Below are 14,215 nucleotides of genomic sequence, written 5' to 3'. Positions count from 1 at the left end.
TTTAAAGACAGAAGTTAAAAAAAAAAAAAAGAAGAAGATTTTTTACTGTTTTCTATTCATATCTAGCCTATGTAACATGCACATGTAATCACACATTGTCAGGGGCTACAATATTTAGTTCAGTGCACTTAAATATGAGCTTGACAACATCAGCATGCATTTATTTGTTCTATGTAAACAAGACGTGATCTTATTTTGTTGATCATCACAATGCCCCCCCCCCCTCCCCCAAAAAAAGCAGGTTAATAAGATAGGCTATATTTGTATTCACTGAAAGGAACTGCCACAAAACAACAAAAGAGCAGTAAAATAAAATACTCAAGGAAAAATTCTAAGCATGTAGCAGAATGACAATCAAAACCATTATTTACAGTTACAAAATGGACACTATAAAAATAAGACATCTCTAGAGAAACACAAAACAATATACAAAATAGACAATGGGATCCTGTTACTGAACACTTAATAAGGTGCAATTATTTTCTTTTTAATAATTCTATCTGTGTAAGGCTATAATATGAAATGTCATATACTATAAAGGAGGCAAGCCCAACATGCAACCAATGCAGAAATGTCTTCAATTTCCCCAAATTTAGTATGAGAATGAATGATGCATTGTTTCACACGCATTGACTTTACATGTTGTAAGGGCTACAATACTACATTTTAATGTTTTCAGTCTAAAAATAAATGAAATCTTTTTTTTTTTAAGTAAAGGACTTGTTGATAATATCAAGGCACAACATGTATAATTATGGTTATTTAAGTGTTTAAAAGTGTCTCTGGTAACATTTAGACTAACCTAAGCAATGCTTAGACAACTGGGCTTAAACGGTTTGACAATATCTAAAAAAACAACAAAAAAAAACATTTACTATTCCTTGACAGGAATCCATGCCATGTATAGCCACTGATTGGTTTCAGAAAATGATGTAGTGTGGGGGAACTGACCATGATTTGTTTGGAGGTTTTGAACATAGATTCAATATTTAAACACAGGAGGGTGCTGTGGTGAAAGAAACAGTCATGAAAAGTTTATCATTCTTAAATGAGTTGTGAGGCTACTGAGCCAACCTTTCAGCTACACTCACCCTTTTCCTTTCATAACTAGTTTGGTCTTTACCTTATCTGTCAGTTATGTAAACCAGATTTTTCTGGATTTTGACGGGTAGATTGCCTAGATTAACATGTTCTCATGCAGCTCAATCCATTTTGTTTGTGTACATATACTGACCAAATTTGTTAACGCCCTCCCACTACATTTCTTCATTTCAAATCTAGATTTCATCTTTATTAAATTCCTACTAACAATATGGGAACTTTGTGGTGGCTGTCAGGTAGAGAAACATTTAAAGAAAGGGAAATATGAAACAAAATTAATCTTAAATCAGTAAGGAACTGTCCTTAGAACAGCAAGAAAAATAAACCCAAATGGGTGGAGGGTAGTTGCCATCTTATCTGAAGGTAAAGCTTCTTGTTCTCAAAAACTGTAAAAAGCAAACTAATTAACAATGTATGATATTTTAATAGTCAAAGTGCTTATTTGATTATACTTATTTAAGAATGCATTTTTTAAGTCATGACACTGATTGTAATATATGGAGAACACATCTATCTATAACTTACATATGGCAGTCTATCTGCACTTTATTTTCTTCTTTGTCAGGGTGATGTTTCTTTACATGTACACCCATTTGTATTGGGCAGACTGTAATGACAACCTCTTTCAACACATGCAGTATGCTGCACAAAACCATGGTGCTATGACACAAATCACTCTTGACAAGAGAGGGTAGGCTGTTTCTTCTGTTTCTTTTTTTTTACATAAGTGTGTATCATATAGTTTGTTGCTCTTTTGTTTTGAAGATGCAAGAAATATGTCTACACTTGATGTTCATTTAAAAGTATCACAATCTTGCAAACTAAATACATAAATGATGTGCAAAAATATCCACAAATATAATTACCCTGCATTGTAAAGTATTGTACAATAAACAGCTATTTGTTATTTCCTGGACGGGACTGATTGACATAGATATTGTAATTAGTCTGCAAACATATGTAAAAGACACATGGAGTGCCATCTAAGAAAATGTTTCGGTGTTGGTATGTACTTGTCATGGTGTTAGTGAATTGATACATGTACAGGGGTGTCACACAGATAACCCCTCTATTTCGTCAAGGTGACAATGATATTTTTCCATTGTATTACTGCAATATATGAATGCAATCATTGATAAATAAATCATTCTGTTTGTATTCTGTGCATGTCTCACTTCATACAGCAGGCACTTGTATCAAAAGCAAGTTTGATGGTATTTATGTGTGACCAGCAATATTATGGTAACATCAGTTACTACACCTTTCCCCTAAGCTAGAGAAAACCATATGTGTTACATAATCTGAGTTTGGCTTTATGGAGAATTGTCAAAAAGAGTTCCAAGTCTATACTTTGCAACTCAGTGATGTAAACTAAATGATTACACTTTCTTTTGCGGAAGAGTCAAGAATTTCATATTTAAGTCACTTGAGGTTTTCAGCCCCTAAGAAATTGAGAGAGGGGGTTTAAAAGCACTTTGAAATTTGTAAGGGTTATGAATATTGTTGATTTTAAAGCGCAAACATTAACAAAGCCATTAACATGTATAGTATAGTGTTTTACTACTTATGGTTCTATAAGCCTAAACCACGGGGGAAAAGCTGCCTGTTGATTCTATCAGTACAGATATGCACACACATAAACATACATATGTATCTACCATATACAGTTTGTTACAATGCCTGTGCACCGTCCCTCATCTCTCTCACCTGCTTCTGGACTGTCAAAGTCAGCTCAGTCGCTCTGTGACTGAGGTCCTGGACTCTACTGTCTCTTCCTGGCTTGGACGGGGCACTGCTGAAGCAGCGGCTGCATTCTTTATCTCCTCCTCCTCTTCCTCGACCCTCCCTCCGCTTCTGTGCTTGGTTTTGGGCTCTGTGGCTACGGCGGCTGCAGCTTGATTCTTGGAACTCAACAATCGGTGGGGCGCATGGTGCTGTATGAATGCCTGTCTGTTTGCCAGTGGCTGCTGCTGGGGCTGGTAGGGCCTCGGTCTGCTCAAGTCTTGGGGTTCACTGCTCTTGCCAGCCCACTGAGTATGGGCTGGGTGAACAGAGAGGGGAGGTACGGGAGTAGGAGGAGTGAAGCGTTGATTGTGGGGAGCGGGATGATATTGGTGTTTATGCTGCTGGGCTGTTTGGTTGTTTTCGCTCAATTTGTTAGAAGGAGTAACACAGGGGATGTAACCTCTACCTGCCACGGACATGGAAGATTTTGGTTTCTCGGTCTGAGTGTCAGTGTGTAACACCTTTTGTTCCTGGGTTAGTACATTCATATTGACCTCTGTGCCTAAAACCAGCTTGTCGCTCTTCCTGCTCTCTGAAAACACAGGTCCTGCGGAGTTTGTCTGGTCCTCCATAATTTTGCGCTTTTTAATGGGCAGAGCTGTCTCCTGCAGTGACTTTGCCGAACTTCCCTTGACTGCCTTCAGCCTTACATCAGTGATGTGTACGGTGACCGGGAGTGTCACACTGATACTGGGACTGGTGATTTTCCCTGATGGTATGGTTCCTCTGGGCTTACGTCCCCTTTTCTTTGGGGCCGTCTGTACATCCGGCGCCATTTTCTTCTTGCGTCCACGGCGTTTTTTGGCAACGGGCACTTGGGCAAGCCCAGTAGGTCCATCGGCTTCAGCTTTGAGAGCCTTTAATGGCATCTTGACTAAAAGCTTCCCAGGGCTTTCTTCTACCACACGTTTCACTGCCACGCCCTCGGTGTGCCTACGTTTGCCACTCCCTTTTGGACGCCCTCGCCTCCTGCCAACAGGCTTCACCACTTTGGGCTTTTTCAGAGGCCTCTTCTCTCTCCGAGATGGGCAGCCACGGCCTGTCACTGTGAAGTCAAAGTCATTGGGATTTGTGTTGGTCTCTCCGATCTTCTGGAAGTAGGCAATGAGTTCAACTTTGGAACGAAATGCTTTTCCCTCCGAGCTGAAAAACAAAGGGAACAAATACTTGAGGTTGTAAGCCACAAATCTTCGATAAATAAATCCAAGTGACCACATATGTGTGAAACATTAGCCTAACCAGATGCTGGAAAAAACAAAGACAAACATTACCCCAGCTTGTAGAAGAAGTAGAATTAGATAGGTAATGTAGCATTCTTCAAACGATGTACTGATAAGAAATGCTAGCTTGAGTTGTTACTATGTGTCATATACAGTAATTGAAGGCAGACACCAAGTGTGGCAGAGATTTTACTTTTCATCTGTCTAGGCAGTGAGATTGTCTGAATATGGCAGTACAACCTAATCCATCATGTGAATGGAATGAAGTAGAAAAATATTTTGCCTGCCTAATTATATCGCAACACCCCATGACATTAACACAGCTTAGAAAACATACACAAAGAAGGAAAATGGAGAACAGCATTCTGTTTTTTTCAAGGCCTTAGTCTGAAATCGAATTGGGCTCGGGGTAGAATCAATAGAAGACTAAAAACTCCAAATAGGAAAAAGCTTTTTTTCTGTAAAATAAGGAACATGTGACCTCTCAACCCACTGTCTATGACATCAGAGAAAATTGTCACTGCATATGGCTCTGACTAGTGCCCTCATAGACTTGCTAGTGCCCTCATGTTACAGGTGAAGATCTGTGAGGTGTCTCTGGCCTTTAGGATCGATAGGACCAAATTCACTACAGACCTTGAGAGGCTGCAAAACAATTCAGGTGGCACTGGATTTTTAAGTTCTCTGACATCAACATACAAGGACTTCCTTATGTGTCGGGACATAAAGGCTTTTTGATGAACCACTTACATTTCATTTAAAGTGAGACAAGTTGACAGAGCTATTTTTAGGTTGTTGAACAAAACATACACAGCAAAGGTAACAGCAAAAGCCACCTGAATGTATTCTCTGATTTCCCCATATTACATAGCAATAGAGGTGGTAAGTTCACACAAGACGCTGATGACGTTCTCTGATGACTCACTTGATCAGGTAGACGTCGTACTTGCCCGCTGAGCGGCCTGACTTGCGCTGCTTCAGTTTGCGGGTCCAGCCCTGTGGAAGTGTTGGGTCATCATAGAGAGGCCCCCGGTCTCTCATGGCATTCTCCCTTTGCTGGGGGGAGACTGTGGACTCAAAGTGGGAAGAGATGTCCTTGGCTTCCTGTGGCTCCTCGAGTCTCCAAGGCCCAGCAGGGTCTTCCTGGTCGACCCATGTCTTCTTGACATGGGGCGGTGGCTGCGAGGACAAGGCTGACTTCAACTGCCCATCATCCCAATGGTCCAAGCTGAGTTTCTCCTTCGGGGGAGGGACACTGACCTTCTGACCTTGCTGATCCAGATCTAGTCTCTTTTTCTCTCTGTGAAGTCATAAGATACACACATAAGGTTCACTGTCACAATGAGAGGTAAATGGTACTTGATAAATATTCCCCTGAAACATGAAAGCATCTGTGTAGGTTCTGCAGAAGCTTTTATAGTGTTTCTGCTGGCTCACTACCTCTCACTTGATGTCTTTGTGTACCTTTGAGTGCATAGTTCACTGAGGACTACTTGACTGGGGCAAAATAATAAATAATAAATAAATAAAATAATAGCTTCACTCTTTCACCTAGCTGTGCAGGAAGATGTGATGATGAGATGAGCACACAGCCACAGTTGACTGCAATAGCTTGCAGGGTCAGTGGAATCACAGTGAAAATTGGCTGGGCATGAATTTCCAGCCCATTCTCAGACCCCCACCTCACCTTTGCGTGATGGGGATAATTTTTCTTCTTCTTCTGCAGCCAGACCTGCCTATCCAGAAAGGCATACCAAAAGACCAAGACCCCCTGTTCAATTAAAAGTGTTATTTGTGGCCACAACCACCTGCAGTTCAACCTCTAAGATGACTCAGGAGGCCTTCATGCTCAAAAACATTCATGCTTTGAAAGTGGCACCCCTTGCCCAGCAGGGATGTAATCCTGTACTATACAGCCATCTAACAAGCTCTGTTTCTGTCGGACAGTCTATATACCTCAATACTGCCCAAGTCAGCTACTGTCAATATGTATATCTCCCGCACTGCCAATATGCATATTTATTTTCTGCTGATGCACCCATACTCTCTTGTAAGTTGTTAGAAACCTTTCAATTTTTCAAATTGTTTGAATAACGGTATTATTGTTCTAAGACAATTTCACAGGGTCTACCATTGCGGATCACCTAGTATATAAGCGGCATTGTTTTAAAGGCTTGTGTTCTGTTCCAAAAAAAATGGGAATTCCTTTCATCCATCATTTTTCATGTCTGTGTCATACCTCTGTGAGCTAAAAAAGCTACAAGGACCTCATCAACACCACAAGGTCACAAGGTGACAGCACTGGTAGGTTACAGAAGCTCATCCCAAGGGAAAAGCAGACTGAGTTTTGTCTGTCTGACTGTTGGCCAGCGGCCAAGTCACTGAAACATGGTTACATTCATAACTTTAACTTTTATACCTGGTAAATAATAGAACATTTAATTTAATCCATTGATCCAATATTTACATATGCTACAGCAGGAATACGCAGATCAATACAAAAGAAAACAAAGTTTATTTGACATTTGTGGGTGGCATATTTCTGTACAAATATAACATGGAGAGAAGAGGCAACCCACATTTAAAAGCAAAGGCCCATTCCTCAGTTTACCAGGAGAATGATTACCTAAATCATGGCAAACACATTTTTTAAATCTTTACCAAAATAAACTGTACACATCCCTGGTAATCAAAGACAACATAATCATACATTGAAAGACACAAAACATAATGTCTGGATCCCTGGAGAAAGGTTTTTTGAATGTACCAGCACGTAAAAGAAATCCAAATCTCATCCAAATTGGTCTTGCGTCTGATCATCTCTGTAGTTAGCATTTAATTTGAATTTCAACAAATAAAGATGAGAACCAATTTTCCCGCATGAGTCAATCTGCCATAAATTGTTTCTATCGTTCATCTTCCTCGTGCTGAAAACCATAATAAATAATGCAAACAAAGACTTAATTTTCACAAACACATACCCTGTGGACGACCGTAATTTCACCACACATGTAGCATGCATTAGTTAAGTCAGAGATAGTGTAGTAAAATGAACATGGATGTGTACACAAGCCAACAGAAATCAATATTATGTAGAAAAATAAAGGTTAGATACAAAATGATTGTTTATTCAAATTCAACCAGTAACAAAACAGATCAATAATCTTCCAGCTTCAGCAGTGTCAGACTGCACCCTTAACATCCACATCCTCAACATCACACACAGCCTTGTAGTTTGTGGCCAATATTAATGTGAAACTATGCTAGAAATGTAAGTAAAGCTGTTCCTAATGAAAATTAAATGTTGTTTCTAATGAAATTAAAGTTACAGTTCTGCGATAATAAAGTCTGGAGCCGGTTTGTCTGAGATGGTTCCAGACCCATTCCCAGCCCCAATCCATAATTGATGGTCAGCTCCCATAATCACAAAAAGTGGGTGGCTTGGATATAGCCAGTCTGATCTGATCTTACACTTACACTAGAGCCATCTATAATCCATAATAAACTAAATATCCTTATTATTGATTACATTCCTCGATGGCTGGCTGAAAGGTGAGATGACTGAAGCTTTTGAATAAGTCCTGGGATGGCATTTACCAGCTGTCGTTAAGATTAAGATTTAACAATTTAGCATTTTCAATTGATTGGTTTTGATTTAAAACATCCACCTAAATATTCTGTTCAATGGTCACTTATTTTGACCAGGATCTAATTTTAGTGGCAAGTGGCACATGACGGATATGTAGCCTGGGAAAAAAAATTGGAACTGGATATCTTCGTATCTGAACCATGCTACATCCCTATGTCCAAAGATAAACTACAAAGGAAGAAAAAGGCTCATTCTAGGGTACAACAGAAGAGGACAAACAGGGATGGTCCACAACATCCTTCTTCTGGACACAAGTCATGATGTCATGGCCACATCTGCATTTTTTCCCAAGGAAATCTTTGAATACGTTTTCAGGGACAAACCCAGTAAAAACATGGACAATTCATGTAGAATATAAAAATGTTAAAGAACCGTGTGGAACAGTGCCACAGTTGTATCTATTCCCACAGAATCAGACCCAAATAAAAAGTTGCTGTTGTCATGGTTCCCTATTGGTACTGTTTCATATCTAGAAGTAAATTGTATGATTGTAAAAGGCATAAGCACACATCCCTCAAAATGACTGAGGATAATCTAGGACTAAATATAATGATATGTTGGCTGATCAAGACCATGGCCTTGGTAATTTAAGACTACACTCAAACAGATAGTTATGTCTTTGATTTTAGTATGCCTATCATTTTTTATCAAACTGAACGTCAATATTGTTTCAAATCGAAATTAGGTCATATATCAGCACCCGTCCAATTAGAAAGCGTTAAGCCTATTCCCGATCTAAGAGTCACCTATATTGGTTTAATTAACCAGGCATGTCCCTACTGCGAATGATAGCATGCTATCCTGACAGTGGCGTACTTTAAGAACAGCGTTGATGGGGCAGAGTTGGTAGCATAGCACGGTATAATCTACCAATACAGAGCTGCAGTCATCTTGTCAAAAGTGTGTTTACTGCTGAGGACTGTTTGGAGCTGCTGTTTCACCGCACGGACGATGGACGATTTGCGTGATTTGATTCACTCAAGGACAATTCTTACTCCTCAGAACACGTTTTAGAAAAGCATGCTCTCTTTGCACCCCTACATCCATAGCGTACGGGCTACACTACGCACGACATATGCTACAACTAGCTGAGGTTTATGGTGCAAAATAATGGACAGTTTTCGCATTTATGTTGAAAATAAAATGATATGGACGTTGCTTCCGAGGGACCGTTGATTATTGTGTTAGTGTCCAACATTATAAGATGCAGAGTATGTAATTGACAAAACACACATTAAAAAACAACTATCCAAAACAGTAAACCTAAACACAAACTAAGGCGTAAAACATACACTTAGGACAACGTTACACCGAGATGTTTGCATCTAAATATGTTTTCTGATTACGTTGGCTATTTACTGATGTGGTTAGCATATTTTCAATATCTGCAAGGCGAGGGGATGGGCTTCCTTGATGCCAAGAGAGTTAGCATGTGTCCTCCCGTCAAGTCACCCGAAGTAGGTTATTTATGCCTCGTTTAGGATACTTTTCTGCACTGGGTAAAACAACTAATGTGGTAACTGACACGACCCTCGAGAAACTGACACATGCACACAAACTCATACGCACCTCTCACCTCCGCTGAGCGCACAAGTCATTTCCAGCGCGCTTGCAAATGAACCGCAAAAAACACTGCTTATGACGTAGCTTATTCTCTCCGCCTTTCAGAGAACAAGAACAGACCATTTACACATCACAGAATTCCACCCCTCACAGACAAACGAGAGTGATAAATGTCAAGGCCAATATTATAAATACACACTTACAGTCTTCTCCCTCCGCTGTCCGCGGCGGCCATTTTTTCAATCACTAATTATATAAATAATATGGAATTCACACAGCGGGTCCCGCCCACCAATACTGTGTGTTTTGGTGTTGTGCGAGATCTGCACACAACTCCCGCGAGAAATGTGAAATTGATAACTAAGGGCAGACACTTGGCATCAATGCTGTCTCAAATATCTTGCTGGGTGTACAAACATCAAGGACAGTGTGTGCTTGTACCACTGATGGCCTACCCTTGAGAAAGTTCATGTCACGCCTACCTTCTTTGTATTCTAGGTCCAATCCTAAGTCTTTGACCATATCATCAAACTGAATTTTTCAAGTCAAACCTAGTAAGCAAACACACTCACCAGCTGCAAAAATCCACTATTATTGACCTAAATAAGGACAGTCCACACTGTAGAATGTACTTTACTGAACGACAGCGACTGGGCTACACGCACACCAGGTGGCAGTAAAGCCTTTATGGCCATTGATCTCAGCATGTACTGCTTAAAACTGTTTGCAACTAATGCAAACTAATGCAAGTTGTTACTAAAGGGGGAAATCAAACATACTGTAAATGAGGCCAAAAGCGACAATGTGTCTGCGTAGGCCTATATCACACTTTAAAGCTTATATTCTGTCAGGGCTATTGTCATCAAATAAGCTTGCCAGAGGGAACTGTCTGGGAAGATGTCTCTGTCCAGCATCTGTCCATCTGACCAGGTACGGACAGAACGGGTCAAGAATCCCCCTCCCACCCACTCCTATTCATCAAGTTCAAGAGGCTGAGAGCTGGAGAGCCATGGTAGTTGCCTGAAGAATGAATAAAAGTTTGTATTGAGAAGACCCCCCTGATATCACTTCATATTACGGTGCCCTTGTTTCATTGCAATTATACCATTAAGTAAAGTGTAACACACCAATAATCAGTGTGTAATTTGACAGTCATTGATACAGTGTACTTATATGAACCCTAGCCCTGTGTAGAAATAGCCTACATTCTAGATGTATATTATTCATTGGTATGTGAAATGTCACACTTAGCTACACTAAACATCATTTTGTTGTTACAATATCACCGTACAGTAACATGAAGTGTGACCAGCAACTACACTTGTATAATTATGTGACCTGCATTGTGTGGACAAGTACAGTCCCACACCGGACTCAAACTCGCAACCTCGGGCATGGAAAGTGGGTGTGCTAGCAAGGAGGCTAGAACCCATGGGTGCTAGTGTCTGTCGCTCTCTTAAGGTGTTGGGGAGTGAGGTTTACATACTGCACAGCACTGTACCCGCTGGCTAACGTTACAATTAAAAAAATTTAAGTCTTTAAGGGTCCCAAAAATGACAATTAATTATGATATGGATAAATACATAATGGACTTCACACATAACCCAAATGTGTTTTAGAATGACTTTACTCTGACTGGCATGTGTGACATACTGTATGTGTTAGTGTCAGAGTTAATATCAGTGTGTATTTGTGTATGTGTGTGTATTTTCAGCTTCCTTTAGGGATGGGGTGAACACAGGTTTAGCAGAATAAAATGTTTCTAATCAGGAATGGATAGAGACATACACAAAGACAAACACTCATGAAAAATGATATCCTAATATTCAGAATCTGTTTATTGTGTCTGTAATAATGAAATATTTTGACACACAAACATACAAAGAAGGCTTACCTAGGATCAGTTTGCAACATGTAATTCACACAAGTGCAACGTTTAATTCACACATCACCTCTTAACAGGCAACACCTGCATGTGTTTGAGAAGTATTTCCTGAAGCAGAAATGCAATACTGTACATATTTTATTAAACACTTAAACACAGCGTAAGAAGCCCTTAGCATCCTCTTGTAATGATATTCTATGTCACTGTCATCCTCTTTCATCCAGGAGTCTCATCCGGGAAGTGTATATCTGGAAAGTGTGTCAACCAGGCACAATCTGGGCTTGACCCCAGCGCTTTCCGTTCCAATATTCCTCAGACAACTTATGTGTACTCCTACTTTGATAAGGTAATTACAGGGGTTTGGACCGTGTGGAGGCAATATGTCCACACACATGTCTGCAGTAAACGAATACAAAAACATATCAAATGCAGCCATTTTAATTTATATTTTATTTTAATTGATAGTCGTGCAATCCTCAGTCAGAGAAAGATGCCATGCATAACTAATGTAGAGCAGGTTATTCAGTCAGCGATCAGTTAATGACGCACTGCACTGCCAGCTCACCTCCCGTACCCCTCTTATCTGCTTCCCTGAGGCCTGAGCCCTGAGCCCTGAGCCCTGGGCAGCTAAAGAGATCACCACTCAAGGTCTTATAAGATTGGTTCCTGAAGAGATGGTGGTGAAACCATTCGTGCTTGCGTGTGTGTGTGTAGAGTTCCCTGAAAGAAGGGGAAAAGAGGTAAGAAGTTAAAGGTGAGAGACAGATTATAAATTAGAGAGAAGATAGAAGAGTTAAGTACGTCAAGAAAGTTAGTGGGGCTGCTGACATTTAAAAGGGTAGCACAGACCAAATATATATATCTAAGTCTTGTCTTACCTGTCACAACAGATAGATAGATAGGTAGATAGATAGATAGATAGATAGATAGAAATAGGCAGACAAACAGACAGACAGACAGATAAAAAGATAGAAAAATAGATAGATAGATAGATAGATAGATACTGAAGGAAATGTAGGCATCCAGTAGCTTAATACAACACACAGTGAAACACACACCTAGCAATTCACACAATACAAGTTTGCTTGTATAAAGGAACAGCGCTATACATAAACAGAATACACTAATTACTTTGGGTAATTACAAGGTCCTGTACTGTCTCTATGGAGATTGGTGATGCAGTAGATAAATAATTCCACAGTGCAAAATGATTGCCAGTATGCAATAACAGTAAATAAAGTGACTTGAAGTGCAGGGCTGAGATATCCAGTGAAATAGAGAAAAAAACAATCTCATCTTCCCCTCTGCCCCCATTGGGAACAGCTGAAGAGCCTATTGACCCTGGGGACAAACAACCTCTTAAGTCTGTCTGTGCGGTGCTGTGACAGCAACCTGCCAAGGACCCCCTCGAAAACGAGATGCTGCATCTCAAGGGGTGGGTCCATTTGCATCCTTGTCAGCTTTTCTATCAGTGATGGGAGGGTGAATAGTGTGGGAAGAAGGGCTATATAGAGTTGAATGCACTGGAGAAATAATAATAATTTAAAAAACACATGGTTCTCACAGTGCCATTTCCCTTGTCCAGATGAGTGCAGGCCCGGTGGAGGAGATAGAGGATGACATCTTCTGCACCCACCTTCTCCTGGTTTGGCAACCTGCAGTGTGTGGAGCCTGGAATCTAAGGAGATGGAGCAGCAGTCACTCAAGGGCCTGAAGTCATTGAGCACACTAGGGTGTCCCTTCTTAGGCACAGCACATTAGAATCATTGACGTGTTTAACATGATGAAATGTCAAGGGGCCTATGCATTCCTGCTTTATGTATTTTACACAGCAGAGATTCTGTGAAAGTTAACAATAGGGTTGTATACAAATGCAAATATAACATGTGGTGTTTTTTCTTCTTTCTTTATTGTCTAATTTAAACTCAACTGAATTTACAGTTTATACTTGATTGACAACCATACGCAAGACCTCAAGTCTTTGTTCTTCTGTTCTGCTCTTTTCTTCTCTCTCTTTAGAAAATATATTCTTTGGTGATATGAATGCATTTTTCCAAGAGATAGAAACAAGTTTAGTTTCAGAAACCTTCTGACATGTATTTAACTGTGTGACAAGCTTAACTGATAAAAATATGTCAAAATATATTGAAATGGATAATGAACAGAGGTGTCAAGTAACGAAGTACAAATACTTCGTTACTGTACTTAAGTAGAATTTTTAGGTATCTTTACTTTACTCAAGTATTTATTTTTCTGGCAACTTTTTACTTCTACTCCTTACATTTTAACACAAGTATCTGTACTTTCTACTCCTTACATTTTTAAAACAGGCTCGTTACTCTTGGTTCCGGTTTTATTTCAAAAGTTTCAAATGTGCGCCATCCAATACAAATCAATGGCGCCATCCAGATATACTGATTTCGAGAGTAATTGGATGAAGCATAGAAACCCATAACACTCATTGGTTAGGCTATCCATCTTCTTTACGCATGACGCAAAACAAGACAACAGAGGCGAACAAATGATACAACGCGCGGCAATGGTAGTGTCAGAAAGAGATGGCAACTCTGGCGAGATGTCTGAAGGGTCTGAAGACGCAAGACGGTAGTGGCGATGGAGAACAGCAAAACGTTCCACATTCCTGGCCCTACCTCAAAGAATTGTTCGAAATCGTCGGGAGCAAAAAGAACTTTTCGAACCCAAGAACCACGTACTTTTGCCATTCAAAACATGTAGAGGTAAGCTCTGTATTATTATTGTAATGGTCGATTTACAATGCTTGCGACAGCTTGGCTAGCAGAGGAACATGCCAACATGCCTTGGTTTGCTTGCTAGCAGTTGCCTACTGAAGGATCCTAAGTTACATGTTAACCTAGTTAGCTCTCTGTGATGTTTGACAAATAAGCTGTAGGCTAATTCACTACCAAGATCTAAAATGCACTACACAGTAGCAGTGTCGATTTTAGCCTGACATTTCTGGTGGGGAAATTTTGTATGAAGTCATGTCACCTC

General features: G+C 40.1%; 1 protein-coding gene across 5 annotated transcripts; it reads right to left on the bottom strand.

The window, feature by feature from the left end:
- Positions 1-135: 135 nt before the first annotated feature.
- LOC105912135 (methyl CpG binding protein 2) lies at positions 136-9,624 on the bottom strand. Of its 5 annotated transcripts, XM_031567372.2 has the most exons (4): positions 9,522-9,600; positions 9,325-9,416; positions 5,032-5,406; positions 136-4,029 (listed from the first exon to the last, which is right to left on the bottom strand). In XM_031567372.2, the coding sequence occupies exons 2-4, from the start codon at positions 9,351-9,353 to the stop codon at positions 2,829-2,831; spliced, it is 1,605 nt and encodes a 534-aa protein (XP_031423232.1). In that variant the 5' UTR covers positions 9,354-9,416; positions 9,522-9,600; the 3' UTR covers positions 136-2,828. The 5 variants fall into 5 exon arrangements, with proteins under 5 accessions (XP_031423232.1, XP_031423230.1, XP_031423229.1 ...); XM_031567370.2 differs by lacking the exon at positions 9,325-9,416 and having other exon boundaries at positions 9,522-9,624; XM_031567369.2 differs by having other exon boundaries at positions 5,794-9,581.
- Positions 9,625-14,215: the final 4,591 nt, after the last annotated feature.

Source organism: Clupea harengus, chromosome 5 (genome assembly GCF_900700415.2).
Source record: "Clupea harengus chromosome 5, Ch_v2.0.2, whole genome shotgun sequence".
In the NCBI taxonomy this organism is placed as follows: Eukaryota; Metazoa; Chordata; class Actinopteri; order Clupeiformes; family Clupeidae; genus Clupea; species Clupea harengus.
The sequence above is the reverse complement of the archived record's forward strand: the minus strand, read 5'-3'. Positions and strand labels throughout refer to the sequence as shown.

Bases quoted from the DNA above. Each gene is read 5' to 3' on its own strand.
- LOC105912135 (XM_031567368.2), bottom strand. From the start codon at position 9,441: ATGGTCTGTTCTTGTTCTCTGAAAGGCGGAGAGAATAAGCTACGTCAT. The intron at 5,407-9,331 runs GTGAGAGGTGCG...ATGACTTCACAG, and splicing joins GACTTGTGCGCTCAGCGGAG to AGAGAAAAAGAGACTAGATC. The intron at 4,030-5,031 runs GTGAGTCATCAG...TTTGTTTTTCAG, and splicing joins TACGACGTCTACCTGATCAA to CTCGGAGGGAAAAGCATTTC.